The sequence below is a fragment of the Neophocaena asiaeorientalis genome, unplaced genomic scaffold (genome assembly GCF_003031525.2).
Source record: "Neophocaena asiaeorientalis asiaeorientalis breed wild unplaced genomic scaffold, Neophocaena_asiaeorientalis_V1.1 scaffold45, whole genome shotgun sequence".
NCBI lineage: Eukaryota > Metazoa > Chordata > Mammalia > Artiodactyla > Phocoenidae > Neophocaena > Neophocaena asiaeorientalis.
This window is the reverse complement of record NW_020174642.1, coordinates 8838305-8861467: the sequence shown is the minus strand read 5'-3', so window position 1 is coordinate 8861467 and position 23163 is coordinate 8838305. Positions and strand designations below refer to the sequence as shown.

Sequence of the window (23163 nt, the reverse complement as noted above, 5' to 3'; positions counted from 1 at the left end):
AGCAGAATGATTCTTTCCAAAACTGCTTTGCAACTGTCATAAACATTACTTAGGAAGAGTTGTTTTAATTGTCACCTAGTTTCGAGGATTCCCAGGAGAGGTTGCCTTTCTTGATTTTTTAACTCTTTTCCTTGATAGTCTGACATTTTTTCCTTGGTCCTCAGAGGACATGGAGGGAAGTTTCCCATCATCATAACTTCTGTTTAAGAAACTACTTCCCATGTCCAGATGTGTTTAGAGAGTAGATTAACTGCTTTTAGATATACTCATGCTTTTTAGTTCTTAGTGTAGTTTATTGTTAACAGAATGAAAGTCTTTAAGACATGAAATGTAGGTTACTTAAAAATTTTTTTCCAATAAATATATTTGATGCAATTGATACGTGTAAGATACAATGTGCATATTCAGATGGGATCCTCTCGCAATGAGCCTGTGTGTGTTACCGGGGTCCTCTTCTTGCCTTCCAGTTTTACGGGAGCCCTATACAGTCCGTGTGGAGGACCAGAAAACCATGAGAGGCAATGTTGCGGTCTTCAAGTGCATTATCCCCTCCTCGGTGGAGGCGCACATCACTGTCGTCTCATGGGAGAAAGATACCGTCTCACTCATCTCAGGTAGGACAGTGAGCTTCCCGGGCGCAGGGCGCGGGGCTCGCAGCTTGTTCTGCGTATCGAATTGGGTCTCCGTCTATATGCGCGTCATAATTAAGAATTAGTATGCGGAAAGTTGACGCTGCTGCGTGATTAAATGTGATGACAGTGTTTTCTGTTGGTTTATGTGGCTCGACTCAGATATTCTCCAGTGAATTGACCGGTGGATAGAAATTAGTTCCTTGCGCTATGAATATAATCATTATGTTACTTTAAAAAGGAAATTTTGTTTTTATTTCTGCTCCTGGGAAGAGGAAAGTAGGATTACTGTGTCTGTGAGCGACCTCAGTGCTGATATCGTGATATTCTCTATAATCTGGAAAATGGAAACCCTGATTTCATGCTGTTCTCACCTTTTCAAATGTCTTCAGAGTTATGTGGCCTCTTTCTTGAAGATTCTATTTGGAATATGTAGTCAGCACTGAAATATATATATGTCTATTTATATCTGTATATATATGTAAATAAATAATTTCCTGGTTTATTTTTGGTATCTAGAAATGCTACCGCTGAAGTCTAGCTTCTAAGAAGTTGTGGCTCTACTTTTCTCACGGTTTTTAAGCTGAGTTCTTGGTCCTTTTGCTACTTATCTGGAAAGGCTATGCAGACACTAGGCTCACTTTTTCTGTTTTGCACATCTTTGGGTAATGCCTGTTGGACACTTTTGGAAAACAGTCGTGATGAGCATTGAATGGGGTATAATGGTATAAATGATTGCTTTTCTTTACATGTCCCCTGTGCCCATGTGTGCGAGTGCATGCACACACACACATGCACACGCACACACACAATTTGTTGTAACTCTTGAATACCACCAACTTTGTGTCAGCTTGCAGAGGTAAGAAATTGGAACTGAACTCCCATGGTGAAAGAGCATTTTCATATGGCTTGTTGATTTGCTGGACAGTCTAGGTTACTATTACGACAAGGACCGTTAAAAACATCACTGAACCATCACACAAATCAAAAATCAGATTGCACGTTATAGGAACTAGGATGTAATAGATGTTTCTGGCTTTCCGTAACGCCATCTTTACAGTGAATCTGAAGTCCCTCACACTTTACTGAACAATACATTCCTTGCTGTTATGTTAATTAATCATAGTAATTTGTTAACTTAGAATGTTGAAAAAATACTAAGCTTAAGACCTGAAACGTGATTGCAGTAATCAGAATAGAGACTCACCTGTACAGTTTTATTTGCACATTTCGATTGTTTAATGGTCTTACTCGCTTTGCTTCAGAGGTCATTTTAGTTTCTTGATAGCAGATGGAGAGATGTGATGACAGTCAGTCTGGCTGAGCCCAGAATCAGAGTCAGGAGCTCTCAAAAGTACACAGCAGGGGGCTTGTGGGTTCAGGGAAGGGGAGAAATTGGGGTGATATTTGCAGTCTCCCACACTCAGGGGCCATCAAATACGCAACCTCAGTGTCTGCCCTAGGAGGGGAAGAGAGCAGGGGAGAATGACAAACTGCCTCTAAGAGCTTCTCCTTGGAGGTGACAGATGTCATTCCTGTTCATATTTAATTGGCGAAGCAAGTCACATGGCCGTGTCTGACTCCAATGGGGCATGTGCCTGGAAGGAGAGAACTGGAAACATGGATGAGAAATAGAAGTATCGACCGTGAGGTTATAGACCTACATCTGTATCTGTATCTATCTAATCTATATATCTGTATCTCTATCTATTCTTACGTTTCCCAGACATCTTTAATTAATGGTATGCTTTTATTCAGTTTTCACCTCTTTGTAATCTATGTGAATAGACTTTTTTCTCCTTCCCCCCAGGAACCTAATTAAAATAAGACGAGAGGAGTTGTGTATCTGGTCAGTGGAGGGGTTGCTGCCACGTACACAGTTGATACCTTGCCGATAAGAACTGCTGACCCCGTGTCCTCTCCTCAGTCATGCGTTGGAGCTTTATCCTTTGGCAAAATTTTTAAAACGACACAGCGTGGACTGTGGGCTTTTCTTTTTTCACAAAAGTATCAGAAAACCAATATTGTACAGGCTCTTACCTCATTAAGGGATACATCCATAGTAAGGTTTTGTTGTTTATAAGCAAGCTATTTAAACAAACACAAGTTATCCCCAAGATGCTGCACGTGGCAGAGAGAGAGAGGTTGAGACACATACAGAAAGAGATATTTTTATACTCAGGTATTTCAACCTGAGGATGGGGCCCCAAAGCAGTGTTATGGTCTGTAAGTAGAAAGTCTGGAATCACACCTTGTAATGGAACTTACTGTCACTTACTGTCAGACCCTGTTCCCAGTGCCTGAGCCCCATCCTCTGAGGCTGCAAAAATGCCCAGGGAAGGAGGTGATGAAGCCACTGGAAATGACAAAATGGTTAAAAAGTGTAGGAATCTTAATAAAAAACAGTTTCGGGTGGTTTAGATGGAGAAGGGTTACATTTCTCCTTAGGGCCCAGAGTGTGGCAGGGCACAGGTAGCCACACGTAGGGGGCAGGGAGGCTCTGCGGAGGAGGCTGGGACCTCCCTTCAGCACGTCCCAAGGGCTGAGTGGTGGCGGGGGCAGTACTGGGGCGTCTAGACTGGAGGGGATGACCCTGCCCAGCACAGAGGTCCCAGGGACAGAGAGGCATTTCCTGAGTTGGCTCTGAGTTCTGAAGAGACATCCTGGATGCTATATGTAAAAGGTGAATTCATCTCAGTTTGTAAATAAACTGAGGGCTCCTGAAACTCCTTGTTGAGCTTGGCTAGATGGTCAGTGGCTGTCAGCCTGCCTCTCTCCCCTAGGTCTGCAGTAAGCCTGGCCGGGAAGCTTGTCCCAGCAAAGCACATCTACTCTGCCCAGACCATCTCCTGAATTTCTGATTCTCTAGGTGAAGAAAAGCAAGGACCTAGATCAGCTATGAAACAGGCCTGTGTGAGGACCCTTGTGCTGTGAGGTTGGGGGAGGACCAGAGGGGTGCTGGTGGGGCTGCCTTGAGAAAGCTCAGAGCTAGGGGCAGACAAGAGGGGGTTCGGCGGCCTGTGCAGGCGAGGCCTGTCCACCAAGGTGACGTTCCGGTGCCACCGCTCAGCCCCATGGGGCCAGAGCCTGAGGGACCAGAGCAGCAAAGGCCTGCTCTTAGCAGATGAGTCTTGGGGCTCGAGACCAGGGCTCTTGGGCAGTCAGCTAAGGTAAATGGTTATCTGTTGTCTAGGCTTTCCTTTTCAAAGGAAAAGAAATTTAAGGTGTGTGTATACCTATAAAAAGAAACACAAAGGCTTCTATTGGCACAGCATACTAATTTTGCCCGTTATCTTGGTTGAGAGAATCGGGGACTGCGTTACATTCTCACAGGGGTGAGCGCACCAGCCACGGCCTGTCTGGGTTTCCATGGGAGCAGCGTGGTGTCACAGGCCATTCTGACTGTGGCATCACTGGCTTAATGCACGTTGGGTCATGCCCTTATTTCTTCCCAGGGAGGTTTCGCGTTGGCCTGGATGTTGGCTCAGGAATCAAGTTGTGCCTCTTTGTCATGTGACATCATTAGATCACTGATGTTAAGAAATGTAAATGGTTCATTAATTTTGATCAGTCTTCAGAAGGACTACTTCAGTGGTCTTGGTATAGTCTGAATGTTTGCGTTCAAAATTCATGTTGAAGTCCTAACCCCCAGTGGGATGATATTTGGAGGTGGGGCCTTTGGGAGGTGATTAAGGTTAGATGAGGTCATGAGGGTGTGGCCCCCACGATGGGATTCGTGTCCTTGTAAGCAGAGAACAGAGCTCTCTCTCCAGCATGTAAGGATAGAGTGAGAAGGTGGCTGTCTGCATCCCAGAAATCCGAAAGAAGGCTCTCACGACACCCCAACCGTGCTGGCACCCTGGTCTCTGACTTCAGCCTCCAGAGCTGTCAGAAGTAAATGTCTGTTGTTTAAGCCCCCCGCCCCGCCATCTGTGGTATTTTGTTTTAGCAGCAGAGCTAAAGGGAAGGAATCTCATAATTCCCCCCGGGAAAGGAAAGGCTCATTGCACCTGATGCTGCAGTGCCCTCTGTTTTGCTGTCTACCTGGGCCCCAGGACACCCCGTGGTTGACCCTCACTCTCAGACTCCAGCAGTGGATGATAAGAGGCTTGCAAATGTGTGGAGACAAAGTATCTCAGGCACAGGCACACACCCGTGCATGTAAAGTCCTCTATTGATATGGTGGCCCCTGACTTACTGCCTTCCTGAAATAAGCCAGGAAAAACAAGCATGATGCAGCCTGAATGCATTTCTAAAGCACGCTTATCACTTCTCTTCCTCTAAGCAAAAATGAGATCCTTTGGATATCAGATGTTAATGTAACCCAATAAAAATGTAGTAGTTTGTGGGGTCTTCCCTGGTGGCGCAGTGGTTAAGAATCCACCTGCCAATGCAGGGGCCATGGGTTCGAGCCCTGGTCCGGGAAGATCCCACATGCCGCGGAGCAACTAAGCCCGTGAGCCACAACTACTGAGCCCGTGTGCCACAACTACTGAAGCCCGCGTGCCTAGAGCCTGTGCTCCGCAACAAGAGATGCCACCGCAGTGAGAAGCCCGCGCACCGCGATGAAAAAGTAGACCCCGCTCGCTGCAACTAGAGAAAGCCCGCACGCAGGAACGAAGACCCAACACAGCCAAAAATAAATAAATAAATAAATAAATAAATAAATTTTAAAAATGTATTAGTTTGAGTAGGGATGCACTGTGGGAGGTTCTGCTGATGTGGGGATGGATATGTAGGACACCATCCTGGAAAAGAACAATATCAACAGCTTTACAGCCGGTTTCACTGAATGGCCTTTTGTGAATTTCTTCCCGATTAAGGAGGCCAGCAATCAGAGAGCCCAGCGTTCCGTGTCTGTTTTCCTCGGATAAAATTCTGACAGTCTCCCTGGGGGTTTAGCTACATTAACATCAAAGACACAGCCCAAGGGTAACCGGATTTGGAAAATGGGAAGCGCAAACATTCCCAGAGGATCTACCTCCCTCTCTTGCACTGGCCCAAATTTCGGTTTCAGTATCACCCATCTGAACGCCTCTGTTAGTGATGTGACTCAAGGAGAATTTTATCTCTTAGGATCAATGAGTTTAAGTCCAAGGATGATCATCTTCTTCCTGTATTTCAAGTAAAAGTGAACAGTTTTCTGCCCAGGTTAAATATCAAAGGACCTCAGCCTAGTACTTCACATGAAACGTTTGTTGTGGGTTTTGGATGCTGTATTTGGGTCTGGTCATCATAGATAAGGCAGGGCCTATGCTTTAGGAAGCATCTCCCTCTCCAGGCCCCCGTGGAGATGGCTTCCGCTTTTAGGGAGCTCAGGGGAGAGATTACTGTGCTATGTGGGGTGTGAGTGCTGTGAGAGCCATATGGGCAGACGTTACAAGAACACACACCTTCTCATGATTTTTCCTGGGGAGATCACTTCATAAAAGAAGTGATCTTTTAAGAAAGTCTTTGCATTTTGGGATGGGAAAAATAATTACATCGTATATATGAGGCAAGGTTTTCCTTAAGCACGTTTCAGCAGACTTAAAATGAAAGCAGATTTGATGTGTTCTGTGCTCTTTGGGAAGGAGAGAGGAGCACGACTGTAGCGGGCCGGGAGGGGGGGGCGGTGATGCTGCGGTGGGCGGTGCAGTATTTGCCTGCCGTGTTCTGTTTGTGTAACGCAGGGCTCTGTGAGCCCATGGTCCCTCTTTCCAAGGCACTTGCGTTTTAATTTTACTCCTAGTCACTAGGCATTTTCAAGGCAATCTCCTACATAGCTGCTCAGGTTGCCATGGCGATGAGACCCGATTCTGCCCTCAAGGTGCTTATGAGCAAAAGGAATGAGATCGACATCAAAATGATGTAAGGGGCAGACCTGTAATCACCTGAAAGCTTCATTTTTGATTTTTAAGGTACCGGAGAGTTGCAGAATTAAAAGAAGCATTTCTTTAATATTCACTAAAAATAAATTTATAGGACCAAATGAAAACTGTAAGAGAAATATCTTTCTATCTATCTATCTATCTATCTACTTATCTATCCATCCATCAGTCCATCTACCTATCATCTATCTGTACTGATTTTCAGCAAATAGGATCCTCATTTCAAATACAAGAAATTATTCTTCACACAGGAGGTATACAGCAGACTGGAATTCAAAGGGTGGAAAGATGTAATATTTTCACTGTGTTTATTTTGGGGAGTGGAATAATATATTCCATGTGGAAGTTTACTGGAAGGGAGAGTCCTGTTCTCTTTCTTTTTAAAAACCATTAATTGATGATAATTTTGCCATTTAAGTCCGTTGCTCACTAAATTAGTTTTTACATGTTATTCTACTGCCACCTGGAAGTAATTAGAAACAGGGTTGTTTACAGATCTGGAGAAAGCTCACATGACAGTGAGATTAGAGGTCATATTGATGAGGGGCTCAAGCCCGGCTTTTCAAAAATGACCAGCTAATGAGACCCCGGAAGACCCTGAGCAAACAGAGAGCCTACTACTAGCCTTCATAAAGAAGGCAAATCCCCACTCCCAAAATTAGAAGCTGTACATTGTAGATTATAGCCTGAAACAAACAAAAAAAATATGTTTCTGACTTTTGAACTCCTGAGGGAGGGAGAGAGACCCATCGTAGTAGGCATGTTAGTAATATTTATACAAGAAAAGGAAATGAGAGAGAAGGGTAGCAAATTTAGCCTGGAGCATCTCTGGAGTGCTGGTGTGTGTGTGTGTGTGTGTGTGTATTTGTGTGTGTGAAACACTCTATCTGCTGTGAAGGTGTTGGTCATTAGGTCAGCCTAAAATGCCCTTTGATTTCCTACTCCGAGTGTTACCAGGAGAACATGGCTTCTAATTGCAGCTCTGACACAGATTAGCTGGGTAGTGCAGGGGAAGTGACTCTTTCTTTTGCCGCAGCCTCCTCACGGGATGAACGTTAGTTTCATTGGTTCCCCTCACAATAAAATAACAGGATATTAAAATTACAAACTGAATATTCCACTTCTCAAGCCAACTACTGTCCAAGTTATTTTTTTTTTTTCTTCTTAGATTTAATCTCATAAAATTTTAATGTTAGGCATGTGTCAGAGGTTCGGTCATTCATTGGCAAGACTCCCAGGGTTCTGCATATAATCATACCGTATGCGCTGCTGGGATTTATCACAGTGTGAAAGGGTACAGAGCACAATCAGGAAAGGGGAAGGTACATGGGGAGAGGTCTGGAGGAAACCAGGTGCAAGCTTCCAAGAGTTCTTTCCCCACAGAGGATGTGCTTATTATCCCAGCAGAGAGCAGTGACAACAGATGGATACAGAATGCCATCCACCGGGTAGCTCATTAAAGACTTGGTGCCCAAAGTTTTTACTGGAGGGCTGGTCACATAGGCATGTGCATGGCATGTCCCCAAATTCCAGACTCCTAGAAGGAAAGTAGGTCTTCCACGTAAACAGTATTGTTTATACATTTTAATCACAGCGAGCCACTCTTATCCATTGTGGGGGGCAGGAACCCTCCCAGAATTCCAGTTCCCAGACACCAGCCAAGGGTCAACTTGCAACAGGCCTTTCTAGGGGTAGCAATCTCAGACCAGCTGTGTTAACTCTTGTCTGTACAACGCAACTTCAATGATGGTGCCTCGTTATTATTATTATTATTTTGGCCACGCTGGTGGGGCTTGTGGGATCTTAGTTCCCCGACCAGGGATTGAACCCATGCCCTTGGTAATAAAAGCAGAGAGTCTTAACTACTGGACTGCCAGGGAATTCCTGATGGTGCCTCGTTATTTTCACTCATTTTTTCCCTCATTCAACCATCGCTTTTTGCATATCCCCAGCACCAAATGTTGGAAAAATCAAATGAATAAGACAATCTATACTTGGAGTACTTTATCACGTAATATCCATATATTCACAGCCTTTACATAGATCTCACCCCAGATTCTCTAATATCCCCAAACACACTGACCCAGATTCTTTCCTAGCTCTACCTGAATGTCAATACAGTTTTACTTTATGTTCAGCTGTTAGGGATCTCCTACCTGTTCTCTTCTCTACCTGCAATGTTTCGTTCTTTCTAGACATGAGAAGTAGATGGCAAGCCAAGTCAATGAGATGTTATTTGGACCCCAGTGCATTTTCCGGTCTCTTGCTCCTCTGTGAGATTTCATCTCAGGGAAGTTGAAGACAATAACAGGATCATTAACAAAATATTATCAGGCAGTGATGACAATGAATAATACTGTTGACGTTAGCATTATCAAGCTCAAATCAGATGTCATGAATTGAAATTTGCTTGGGCAACGTGCCATAGTATACGAAAGCAGGGTTCAAGATTTCGAAACATAGTTTTTGACTCAGAATAAGTGGTTAGTGTGAAATCAAGGCCAAGACCTGAGATGAACATGAATTATGCGGGGCTCTTGGTGTTGCTTCCCATGCATTAGGCAAGTCCAAGTGGAAGAAAGTCCCTTACTATGTGTGTCTGTGGCAGGAGCTCCAGAGAACCACCAAGCAGAGGCACCACAGTTGTCTGCCCTTTGTGGCTTTATCTCCAGGCAGATGGGGCAGGATAGTAAACTTCTAGCATCCTAGACTTCTTCCCTCCTCAGCATCCCCATCGCCCCTGGAATCCCCAGTCCAGGTAGTTGCCACCATGTTCTTTCCCCTCCTCCAGCCTGCTGAGCTGGCTGGAGACCGGGTACCCTGACCATTCACAACAATTAATTTTAACTGCCCTTCATGGTCTCTCCAGATCTTTGGATATTTCTGCTGATCTGCTTTGTGTTGTTGAAAGTGGCTTTCCCAAGCTTTTCCTGGGAGTTCTTAAGGCCCTCATTCCCAGCCCACTGTGTTTCTACTCTCTAATGTGCAAAAGGTAATATCTTTTTACTTCATTGAGTCTGAAACCACCTCTCTCTGATGACCCCTCCTACCTCAGACATTGTATTTGTCCTGTTTTCTCTCACAGGAAGAGATGGCCCTCTTTCCTTCCAGTCTACTCCCAACCAGCACTGTGGCCATGATTCCCCCTTGCCTTTTCTAGGACCCGGTTCCGTCATTTCTCTCCTCTATTGCCACCATCGCCTCCTCAGTGATTACTGTATTTCTTATGACACACGTGCTCAGCTCCCCCAGTTTTAAAGAAAACTTTCCCCTTGCCAGCTTTCATTCATTCTGTTTTCCCCTGGAAAACTTATTAAAAGAATAGTCTATACTCATTGCTACTCCTAGTCTGTACTGATTTGGGCTATGCCTCTTACATTTTACTGCAACTCACCTTGTCAAGGTCACTCGTGGCATCCTAGTGTCAGATCCCAAGGTCATCTCTTGGTGCAAGTTCTCTCTGACTTCCTTCTCCCTTGGGTGCCCTGTTACACTGCCTGGGTGACTTTCTCCTGTCTATATCTTCATGATCTCTTTCCTTGAGTTCACATCTTTTCTTCCGTGCTCATAAATGTGAGTAGCCCCCAGAACTCAGTCCTCCCCACCTCTCCCTCTCAGTCTCCAATTTCTCTGTTGTTCATTTCCTCCCTTTCTCAGGCTTCATCCACGACTTCTGCATTGATGACCCTGACACTGGCTCTGTCTCCTCTCCTGGGATTGATTGATCCCCACTGCCTGCTCCCTTCCTGCCATTTCCAGCTGAGGATAACTAACGCAGAGCTAAGCATTTCTCACAACCACGAATGGATTTGCCTTGGCATTACTCTTTTTTTTTTTTTTCCCCAGGTAGTAACTATTAGTTTCCAAAGAATCACAACCTAGGTGGCTTGAAAAAACAGAAATTTATTCTATCACAGGTCTGGAAGTCAGAGGTCCAAGATCAAGGTCTCAGGAAGGCTGTGTTCTCTCTGGAGGCTCTGAGGGAAAAATTGTTCCATGTGTCTCTCCTAGTCTCTGGTGCTTGCAATAATCCTTGGTGTTCCTGAGCTTGTGGACACACCACTCCAATCTCACTCTCTGTTGTCACGTGGCTGTCTTCCTCTGTGTGTGACTCTGTCTCTTTTCTTATGAGGACACCAATCATGTTGGATTAGGGACCCACCCTACTCCAGTATGATCTCATCTTGACTAATTACATCTGCAATGACCCTATTTTCAAATAAGGTCGCATTCTGAGGTTCCAGGAAGGACGTGAATTTTGGGAGAACACTGTTCAACCCACTACATTAATAAATCCTTTCAGTTCCTTTTTGACCCTCTCTCATAGTTTACATCTTTCTATTTCCTGCTTGGCACATAATAGACAATGCATATTAGAGGAGATCTTTAAAATTTGTTTTTAAAGGAAGGAAACAAAAAGCAGAAAGCCTCAGCAGTATGGCAAGAGGTACCAATACCCGGCTGTTCGTGTGCTGTCCGCCACTCCACCCCAGCTATGTCAGAACGCCAGCTGGCAGCCTCCTCCCCAGCCGTCTCTCCTCCAGCTGCATGTAGCTCACACTGGGTCACACTGGGTTGGGAGCCAGGATGGGACAGAATCAAGATGGTCCAGGGCCAGGACACCGGGGCTGTAGGCTAACGGCTTGACTTATATTTTCAGATCATGCTATGGACTGAATTGTGCTCCCACCCCGCTAATGCATAAGGTCTAACCCCCAATGTGGACGTATCTGGAGATGGGGTCTGTAGATGGTAATTAAGGTTAGGTGGGATCATAAAGGTTGGGCCCTAATCCAATAGGACTGTGGCCTTATAAGAGGAAGACATGTGAGTCCACAGCAAGAAGGGAAGACATCTCACCAGACCTCAACCATGCTGGGACCCTAATCTCAGACTTCCAGTCTCCAGAACTGTGAGAAATACATATGTGCTATTTAAGCCCGAGTCTGTGGTGCTCTGTTGCAGCAGCCCGAGCTGGCTAACAGATAATATGCATGTAAACTCATTTTCTGAATCTAATTCTGCAATTCCTGAACTGCACGTGTTACACTGCTTCCCTACTCAACTTTTTGGGTTATGTATCAATAATACCACGTGTTACGAAGCAACTTGATGACACAGTGATCACTCACGTTTTTGTTAAATGGTACTATTTTCAGGTGCAGTGGATTGTTTGGCGTCTCAGAGTCCTGTGTTTCCCTTCTCTGTGGAAAGTGGGTCAGTTATTAATGGAAAAATGGAGACTACAGTGCCCCACCCTATCCATGGGGGATACAATCCAAGCCCTCCAGTGGATGTCTGAAACTATGGAGAGTCCCAAATCCTATATATACTGCGTTTTGCCCTATATATACATACATAGCTATGATAAAGTTTAATTGATAAATTAGGCACAGTAAGAGAATATCTTAGTTGCCGGCATCACTATTCTTGGGCACTGGGGCCATTATTAAGTAAAGTAGGTGTTACTAGAACCAAGAGGGTTACTAAGTGACTGACGGGTAGGTAGCTTATTTGGTATGGATACGCTAGACAAAGTGGTGATGCATATATCCCGTGTGGGATGGAGTGGGATGGGGCAAAATTTTGTCATGCTACTGAGAACAGGCACACAATTTAAAAGTTATAAATTATTTATTTCTGGAATTTTCCGCTTAATATTTTTGGACCTCAGGTGACAGTGGGTAACTGAAACCTCAGAAAGCAAAACCATGGATAAGGGGGAGCGACTATACATTTCCTAAATGACGAGTGGTCTGAAAACTTACATGCAATTAAATTTTCCCCCCAAAATACCCCAAATTCCAAAGTCAATTCCAAGGTAACTCTAGTTTTATTAGATGAACAATCACTTGGTACTGAAACATCTACAACTAAGCCATATTTGGACAATTGCATTCACTATGCTGTGTCCATGTGTAGAGAAGTAGTGAGAATATTTATAGACTATTTCAGGCTCTTTAGTTTCTGGAATATCGTGATGATGCCCAGTATTTACTGCTCAGAAGTGGGCTGTATAAAGATTAAAAATCCCCAGCACACGTTGCTTTGCAGGAGGGCGTAGTTGAGATGTTCTTTTCAGAGATGCTGATAAGCAGACAGAGTAAATAAGGAAATATAGGCTTCTTAACATCTCCCAGTTGGGTCACATGCTCTTCCAGGGAAGGTTTCAAGCTTCTGCCCGCCTTCCATTTTGCCAAATCTGCACGAGGGCTTGAGTTTGAACTCAGAGACACCAGGCTTTGGATCTCAATTTCACAGCTGTGGGAGCTTCAACAATTAATTGCCTCTCTGTGGAATTGGACACAGCATTTTTATAAAGATTAGAAATGCCAGGCAAGGTGTTCCTTTATAGCCAGTTTCTGCTCTCTGGCTGTGCACTCGGCTATCTCATCAGAAGGTACAAGGTTGGAGTCTGAAGCCACTGTCCACATCCACGTTCCAGGCCCCCCACGGACCACGCTGTGACCTTGCACTAATCACATAGTCTTTCTTTGCCTGTTTCCTCAGTCATAAAATGGTAACAATAGAATGTTGACACATTCCAATGAGTGAATACATGTAAAGTGCTTAGGACAGTGTTTGACATAAATTTTGGCATTATTAATCTTGTAATTCTTATCTCCTATCTATCTAAAGTGTTCCTCCAGAAATTGGGTGGTCAGGACTCCATGGTCCGAAACAAATAAGAAGTTGCTGTGTGGAGCTTGTTAGGGGTACGAACAGAAGTAATTCTATTTGAGAAGAGTTGTTAAAATACGAGGTGTTCTGAAGAAGTCATGGGTAAATGGTCTAAAATCTTGCAAACTCAATGTAAGAACATGAGAATGCTATGGAACTAATAGTTGTGTTGGATTTTATCAAAATAAACAGCTTTTTGTTAAATGTTTACTTTTCTTAAACAGATATCGGATGATGTAAAAATGAAATAATCTTAATTTTTGCCTTAACCATCACAGATATATCAGAATATATGTTTGCAGGAAGGGTTTGGACTTAGATTAAAACACTTGCAACACATTTGGGTTATTAAATAGCTAACAGCGTATGTCACGTTATGCCTGAGAACTTCACGACAACCTCATACGTCATTATTCGCATCAGCCCAGGTGAAGAAACTGAGGCACAGAGAATTTCAGTAACTTGTGCATTGCAATTCTCTCTCTCTAAAAGATAGAGATTTTTCGTTTAAAAAAAACACAAACTTTCTTTCAGTCCATAGTCCGTAATGCGTGAGTCAACACAAGTGGTCAACATTGCATGACACACAACTTTAACAGCTTTAACTCGAGAGTAGGAACTTGTTTAAGCAAGTAAAACATTTTAAAATATGGTATGATCCAAACTAGACTTACCTTTCTGGACATTTGATCTATTTAGAGCATTTTATTGTGTTTGAGGACAATATGCTGAATGTTTTTTGAAACAATATTGCACAACTAAAGAAAAATCAAAATAGGTGAAACTGTCTAGGATAAAAATAATTTTCTTAATTTCAGTTTTATTTAAAATTGACCCTTCCCACTGACCTCAAGTATAATATTATGATACCTGGTACACAGTAGGAGCTTAATAGATACTTGTTAAATGAATGTCAAATGAGCACCATTGCCATCAAAGTGGTGGAGCTGTTTCCTTTCAAATTATTCTTAATGCTCTATGGAGAGCTCTTACTTTCCTATAATTTTTCTTCTTCCTCTGCACAGTACAATTTCAAATCAGCCTCCTCACCCAACGCAAAGAATGTCTGAGCACGTGCATCAGAGGTAACCCGGGATTTCACGGCTGACTTTCGCACAGAGATATCCACATCCCCAGTATTTAGTAGTCCCAAAGCAAAAGCTGTCTTCTTTTATTTTCATGAAATGATTTTATTTTTGTAAATGCCTTACAATTTTATGCTGCAGTATTTGTTAAAGTATAGCACTCAACTGTAATATGAAATAATGAATAATCCTTATATGAAATAATGAATAATGAAATAATCCTTATATGAATCCTTATATGAAATAATGAATAATGAAATAATCCTTATATGAATCCTTATATGAAATAATGAATAATGAAATAATCCTTATATGAATCCTTATATGAAATAATGAATAATGAAATAATCCTTATATGAAATAATGAAAATCCTTATATGCCAAGACATTTAGAGGCATTGTATAGCATTTCTTGATGCACTGGGTCCACAACCAAGCCACTGGTCCTAAGACATCACTTTTCTTGTTAATCTAAAGGGAGATACCCACACGGGCACACACATTTGGTAAACACAGAGTGTGAACTCTGTATGGCTGTTGTGTGTGCTTTCTGACCTGGACGGTGGAGCCCTGAAAGGTCACTTGGTGGGCAGCAGGAATGGCGGCCGCCTAGCCAGAGGGCTCACTCTCGTGAGCCTGGTTGAGGATGGGAATGCTGCCTGGACCATCCTTCCATCTCTATCACAGGATGCGATTTTGCATCGGAAAATTATTCCTTGGTGGAAGAAAGAGTCATCTGGGCAGTGAGTGGCAAGGTGGAGGCTCAAACCTGGGATTTTGTGTGGCTGTTTTTGCACAATTGATTTTAAATTTCTTCATTGCTGTCATTTAATCATTTATTATATGCATAAGGTGTTGTTTCTAAAGTTGCCATTTTTATTATATGACCCATTTAAAAAGGGCACAGGTGAGCTAGAGGCACACAGAAACAACTTACTTAAAGTCGATAGGTTTACTATATTGAAGAATGGGCAAAGACCAATGGGGTGCTTTTAATTATTGATTTAAAAGAAGTTCATTGAAAACTGTATGTCTCAAGATGAATCATTTTGGAATGGCCTTAAAATTCTAAGTTTCTAAGTTTTATTTCAATAGCAAATATATAAAAGGCATTTTGATGCAGACAATATGTAGTATATCTGGGAATGTTTACTGGTGGCTTCTGAAAAGAGAAACGATATATATATATATATTTCTTTATAGATAGGAATGTCCTCAGATCAATGTTTCTTGACCTTTTTTTGGATCAGGGATGTGCTGAGGAAATAATGAAAACCATGGAACAGTGGATCCCCAGGAAAACACATTAGCACCCAAACCTGCATTAATTCCAGGCCTTTTTCCTTCCCTTCAACCTCACCATCCATTTACACCCTCCTAACCCCATCCTTACTTCCCCTAGCCCAGATTAACTAGGTATTCATACCAGGTTAAACACTCTGATAGAAATGCTGGGTAGTCTCTCTCTCTCTCTCTCTCTCTCTCTCTCTCTCTGTTTTTGAACTCAATTTTATTTTGAAACCTTCAGGCTCAATCTTTTTTTTTTTAATTTTTTTCTTATTGGGGTATATAGTGTTTTACAGTGTTGTGTTAGTTTCTACTGTACAGTGAAGTGGAGTTCCCAGTGTTATACAGCAGGTTCTTATTAGTTATCTATTTTATACATATGAGTGTATATATGTCAATCCCGATCTCCCAATTCACGCCACCCCCTCCACTCTTTTTCTGATATCTTATTTGTCTTTGCTTCTTTTGCTCCATCTGTTATGCATATATATTTTTTTCCTTCTGTGCCCCTTGAATTGTACCAGTAACTTTCACTGCAATTGTTCTCATACCAGGAAAAGCAAGGGGTTTTTATAAAAAGCCTTCATCAAGTCATTTTCAAACTGCAGATGCTTTAAGAAAAGCCATACTGAGTTCCCCCCTCCCTAATTAGATGGTGAAATTTTTAGTTCTTGGCACTGTTATCTGTTTGAATTGAAACCCTATCATTGAAAAAGCCAAATGAACTTAAAACTGAGGAGGGCCATTTCCCAAAAGGGAATGCAGCCAGGCTCCAGCCCTCCATGGAAAGCCAGAACACACACAATCTGGATGTACATGACACATTTCTATAGCTCCCATCTCCAAGTTAAGTCATTTGCTCATGAAAAAATTATCCTGAGATTCAGGATCTTTTAAAAAAATAATCTGTATTACAAGTTACTCCGTGAATAACCAAATGTTGAAGAAAAGTATATTTCAGCCTTGCAGGTAATTTTTAAATGATCCACAGAGTTTTTTCAGGGCTCATAAACTGTGCATTGTTGATATTTTCTGTTAGTCTATGTCCCAGTTATTCCCTCTTCTGTTGAGTTTTACTTCATCTCTTGTCATTAAATGAGGAAAAAATATACCAATGTTATGTTTCAGTCACTTCCTCTTGTGCTGATTTCTACACCACCCCATCACTAAAAGAAGAAAATCTAAGCCTGCCATTGCTGGTCATGCCTTCAGTGATGACCCCCTGAAAGGTTCCCATGAAACTCTGAAATCAGTTTTAGATGTGAGACACAGAACCTTTGGTTTCTTTGAGGCCTGTTGCAAGCTCTTCACTGGACTCTTTACGTGATTTATTAATGTCCTGAACACGCGAATCCAGGTTTATTCCCCTGAATCTCTTACTCTTGTTTACTGGGTTCAATTTGTTGAAACAAAAGACGAATGCATATGCGTTCCTCTCTTCCTTTATCAAAATTACCAAACTGTTTACCTTACACACCTTTAACTTGATACTGAAATTTTAAAAAAATGTTGTAGGTAGTAATGTATGTAGATACATGATTATTAACCTTTTAAGAAGAATAATGAAGCTGGAAAATTAATTTCATGTATTTAAAATATACATTGAGAGCACATCCATCGCTGATAATCTCAAATCCTATACCTGTTTGCTTTACATGGGAAAAGATATATCCAAAGTTGTTTTTATTTTAAAGGTAGGCTCTAAGATTAAGCTACATTTTACTAATAGTGGCTATTGATTTACAGATCTTTTACATATGCCCTTGTGAAATAGTCATTCAGGAGTAGCACAAGAAGGCCTATGGACACGTGATTTAGGATATTTCTGTTTTGGAGAGTCCATTAAATTGACAAGTGTTAACTTGACATTAAAGTGTCAAGAATTTTAAACCCCATGTGTAACAGCAGAGGTATTAAAGGTGATGAGATCTATGTAAAGCTTTGGTACAATTCTTTATGTATATCAGGTTATTACATAGGACTCCAAATCCAGGTTTACAGAGAAGTTTATCTGTTTATTAGTAACTATTAAATGAGACCAGAATTTAAAGACTGGTGGGAAAAGAGCAATTTAGAATGCACTTTTTCCTTTAAATTTGGGGATATTTACCCTTAGTCTCAAATCCTTTTTTAAAATAATTAGATGGAACAGAAACTATAATTTAGGGACAGTTATCTGAACTCAGTTATAGAAGTGAAGTATTGGAGGGGTGTGTCCCGCAGGAGGGACTGCATTATCGGATGGAAATGAAAGAAAAACTAGAGGAAGAAAGGAAAAGCAAATACACCGCACGTATACATTTCATTCTGTGCACCCATATTCTCTCTGACGGCTGCATGGTTAATTCAAAGATTTATTGATTTTCTTCTCTGCTCTAGCCTGCTGACCTGATTCTGTTGGCAGGTTTGTGTGGCCCGAACCAATCTGACAGTCATGAATGTGCTCCACGTTAGTCCCCGTGGTCTGCAACAAATATACATTTTTTTTTTTCGGTATGCGGGCCTCTCACTGTTGTGGCCTCTCCCGTTGCGGAGTGCAGGCTCAGCGGCCATGGCTCACAGGCCCAGCCGCTCCGCGGCATGTGGGATCTTCCCGGATCGGGGCACGAACCCGCGTCTCCCGCATTGGTAGGTGGACGCTCAACCACTGCGCCACCAGGGAAGCCCTGCAACAAATATTTTATTTCTAGTCCTTATCAACAGTAACCGAACACGAGAGAGAGATCCATTAGCACACCTTCTTGTGCCATGCCATGAAAGGAATCCAGAGATGCCAGCCTGAAAACAGAAGCGGCTGGAATGATTTGTTTTAACAAATGTGAATTTGTGTGTGTGTGAGTGTGTGTTTATGTATATATAAATAAATAAATAAATAAACAAACAAATAAATATATATATATATATATATATATATATAAGCGGTGGCTTTTTTACTCTCAGTGACAGACATTAACCAACATCTAGTTGTTTAAAAACCCCTTGATGATATCTGTGATTTGCTCCAAATTAATCCAGTAGCATGGGGTGGGGTCCAGCAGGACTCAACCATCGGTGAAGTGGGTGATGGAAGTTCCTTATACTCATTTTTGTCTTCTGTACATGTTTAAAATATTCTATAATGAAACCTTGAGGAATGTACACCTGTATAACAAACCATGGTACTTTTTACTTGACGAACATCACTTACGGGTAGAACAAATCTGAAAATTCTACTTTTCTAGAATCTAGTTTATAGGTGCTTCAGGTTTGATTGGATTCAGATTCTATTTTGTACCTTTCTGGGCATCATTTTTATTCTTACAGCTGTAAAGCAAGACACCAGCATGACTGGCTCCAGAATGGCCAAGTACGGAGTGGGGAGGAAAGGGTCTACAATTATGCTGGGATGTCATAGCAAAAGGGAACCAGCCATGTGTGGGTCCTCATGGGGCAAAGACCCCTAAGAGGGATGAGCTTGGAGAGGGAGAGCTGAGAGGTGGGCAGGGCCAGTAAATGGACGGTCTTCTCAGACAAGTCAAGGAGTTTGTAGGGATAATGGAAAACTGTTGAAAACTGGGCAGGGGGACAATGTGACCATGGTTACTTGTATAAAGAACAGTGGTGAGTGGGGAGCAAATGTATCGTTGAATGAGTAATTACAAGACACACTGGAGACTTGAATGCAGCAGTAGATATGGGGGCAGAGAAAAGAAGACAGATTTAGAGAATGTTTGTGGAAGATTGGATACACTGGCTGAGAGACTGGATGTGAGCAGTGAAAGAAAGATCACCAGGTATGACTCAGATTTTTGCCTTAAGGAATTTAGTGGATGGCGGTACTATTAACTGGTGGCAACACATTATTTAATTTTATTAATCAGAAATGTATCAGAAATAGCTTTAATAATAGGCAAAGCCCTTTAGGATCTCTCTTCTTGGTGGGCGTGGGAGAGGAGTCATTTTAGCCCCTTAAGCTCATGAAAAATATCTTTCTGGAGCTGGCTTTGCATAGACTTTCACAGGACACGGGATTCCTACCTGTTCCCTTCACTCACAGTTTTCTTTGTTCTGTTTCACCCTGGGCTTGATCTGACTGCCTCTGATTCCTCCTCACCCCTGACCTCAATACATTCTCTTGACTGATTTCAAGTTAGTCCAAATAAAGGGAAGTGAGTGGTTTAGACATTTGGGACAAAAAGGGAGATGTTGGCCTCTCTTCTCAGTCACCCTGCTCTGAAAACTCTGGATACAACAGTTGACAATAGTTATTATTCACTGTTTCATTTGCTTTCTTTGTTTAAGCTGAATGTGAAAACACTGAGAACCTTTCTTCTCTTTTGTCTGAAGGTGGTTTCTCGAAGGGCTGTCTTCTATTCTCCTAAATCTTCTGTGTTCAACTTCCATAGAGCCTTCAGGTAGTCTAACTTTAATTCATCTTCATAAGTTTAAACTATCTTTCTACTCTTTTAAATCCCCTTCCTTATTCTTGTTTAGTGTGTGGAGACTACTTTTTTTATCTCCCCGCCGGCTACTCTCTTAGCCTTTTCTTCTTTAGAAGAAATTCTTTTAACCTCTCCTTATAAGTTTCACAATTTCCAACCTTTGGGTCATTTTCTTTGCTCACTTTGATCTCCCTCCAAATATTCCTCCATTAAAAACAGTGCATACATTTTCTTCTAAAATCATGCAGTGAGGAAAATGAACTTTTATCTCTTCAAGAGAGTAAATGTGGTCAAAGACTATAATTGAGTTTCTTTGGAGAAACTGTGTGGTCATGCTTCTAATTAGAACGTGGATATGAATCCTGTCCTTTTCAACCTGTTTCACGCTTCTGCATTTGCTGAGTAACGCTCTTAAGTTCTTCCTATTTCTACCTTCAAATCAGGATGCATTTTCTCATAATGGAGTGGCAGTGTTGTTTGATGAAGACTGACTAATTTCTTTTGTGCAAGTTACATGAAAAATACTTGACTTGTCTTCTAGTTTCTCTAACTGCCTTTTGAGTAGGAAGGCTCAGTCACCTTTGCAAAAGTACCTGGAGACGAATTTTTAAACATAAATTGTTGAGGGGATATTTGTACGCTCATGCTCATAGCAGCATTATTCACGATAGCCAAAAGGTGGAAGCAACCCAAGTGCCCATCAGTAGAGGACTGGACAAACAAGAGTGTGGCATATACATGCACAAGAAGATTATTCAGCCTTACAATGAAAGAAAATTCTGACACATGCAACTTGGATGAAGTTTGAGGACATTGTGCTGAGTGAACTGAGCCAGTCACAAAAAGAGAAATACTGTAGAATTCCACTTATGTGAGGTGCCCAGGGTAGTCAGATTCATGGACGCACAAAGTTATTACGGAGGGCGCCAGGGACGTGGGGAGGGTGGGGAATGGGGAATTGTTGTTTAATGGACACAGAGTTTCAGTTTTGCGAGATGAGAAACTCCTGGAGATTGGATGCACAATAATGGGAATATATTTAAAGCTACTGACCTGTCCTGTTAAAATGGTTAAGATGGTTGAGTTTTATATTATATGCATTCAACCACATTATTGCACCTTTTCCCTTTAAGTGACTGCTTGGGAAAATTGCCTTCGTTCACAAAGACCTGGATGAACTGACTTTAAATAGTATTGCAAGTGTAACATCGTTATTTTACAAACAGCTTCAAAAATCATCATAAGAATTACTTTTTCCTAGTATTTTTTAAAAGAATGTGATTGGTGACATTGAATTTGGATTTTTAAAAAATTGTAGTCATAAATAGGCTTGAAAGCTGTAATACCGTTTGGGGAAAAATATGATAGTAATTTTACTAGTCTTTATTTTCTTTAACACTGTGATCGGCTGAATGATGTATAATGGGTACACAGACTGCAAGAAACAAGGATTTGGATCTTTTTTGTTAAGGCTGAGAATAGCGGCTGGCGCATATATTCGTAGTATAAGCTGAGTGCATATTTGTTTAACGAGTGTATGTCGAGGGTATCTATGTACCAAATACAACTTAAGCATGTGGTCTGCAGAAGAGTGGACTCCTCAACGAAGCACATAGTACTTTGAGATAGCAGGACCCTTCATTTTATTCATTTATCACATAATTACTTACCAGTGAGCTTTTAGTTGCTAAGCATTTTGTATCTCAGAGTAAATACTTTAGGCAGATCGTATAGATGAAAACACTGAAAAAAAGAGGGTTGGAGAGATTGGTCCATTGTCCCAAAATAAATGGGTAACAGAGCTGTCCTCTGTTCTGGACACTACATTAGGCAATACTTACTTAGTGAGCACCTACTATGTGCAAGCCTTGTATGCCACACCACCTCATCTTAGCCCCACATTTTGTCCTTTAATTTTATTTTTATCCAATCACAGCCTTTTGGTGGGATTATCCTAAAAAAAAGAAAGTAGGGTCCTTTGGTGTCTCCAAGTGCTCTGGAGGGATCTGCATCTTACATTCAAAAAGTTACACAGGTGCTAGTTTCTGAAAATGATGTGACCGCAGACTACTGTAATAGAGCCTATTAACTCAACAGATAAAGTTTTATCTTCTCATCTCCTAGAGCAGTGTTCCTTAAACTATGTGTACATGAATCACCCGGGTTGGCGGGGGCATCTTGTTAAAACAGATTCTGATTCGATAGTTCAGGATGGGGCCTGAGACTCAGCATTCCTGATGGGCTCCCAGGTGTTCCCAAATGTGCTGGTCCCAGGGCTGCTCTGTGGGTGACGAGGCTGTAGGTTCTCAGCCCTGGCTGTACTTTGTAACAACCTGGGTTGATTTTTATAGATACCTATGCCCCGTTTGTAGAGATTCACTTTAATTGGTCTGGGCATCCATATTTTTAAAAGCTCTCAAGTGAGTTTAATATGCTTCGGGCGCTGAAGACCACCTCCCTGGACAAGTACAATTGGCACTTGTCTGTCACCATATCACTGAATCCACTAATGCCATTTGGTTCTTTCCAGTGTCTTTTAGGGGTGCAAGGAAGACTAGAGAAATTGTCCTAAGACAGCACCCAACACAGGGACTGGTACTCAGAAATATGTTGGCTGGGCAAGTGAGTGATCATTTCCAGACATTGTAGATTATGGCCAGTGACTGAATCTCAGGGCAGTGGTCTAGTGCTGTAGCCACAGTACATCAATATCCCTAAAAATGCTGGTCATTAGATGGTGGTGTTCATGGAGGGGGAAAGGGGCCTTGTATGCCCAGATGAAAACTGCGAGAGGCATTGGAAAGAAGGTGGTGGAAAAGTAAGTTTATATCTGTGATAGATAGATGATAGATGGATGGATGGATGGATAGATGGATGCGTGGATGGATGGATAGAAAGATAGAAGACAGGAAAGGGATAAACCAAATATGTACAACTCAGAATGGAGAGGCATAAATTGGTGGTATCCTTTGAGGGACTAAAGTTGGAGGGGCATAGATAGGTACTGTGGTCACCAAGTTTCAACAGATGTTCGGCAAAATAAGCAAGCATTTATTTGTAACAGTATGTTTAACTAAAAATAGAAATGAAGGCTTATATAATTGCTTCTGGATGAAAATAGCTTGTCTCTGGCTAAGGACTGCTTTTCAGATACTGTCCCTTTCCTCCTGAGCCGTGATGGACGCTCAGA

At 41.9% G+C, this 23163-nt stretch overlaps 1 protein-coding gene across 1 annotated transcript in view; it reads left to right on the top strand.

Moving 5' to 3' along the window:
* The window catches only part of DSCAM (DS cell adhesion molecule), a 737093-nt gene that overhangs the window by 134243 nt on the left and 579687 nt on the right, over positions 1–23163 (top strand). The window contains exon 4 of the mRNA XM_024758431.1: positions 468–614. Coding sequence (XP_024614199.1) covers positions 468–614 — 147 coding nt within the window. The remainder of the gene's footprint in view (positions 1–467; positions 615–23163) is intronic.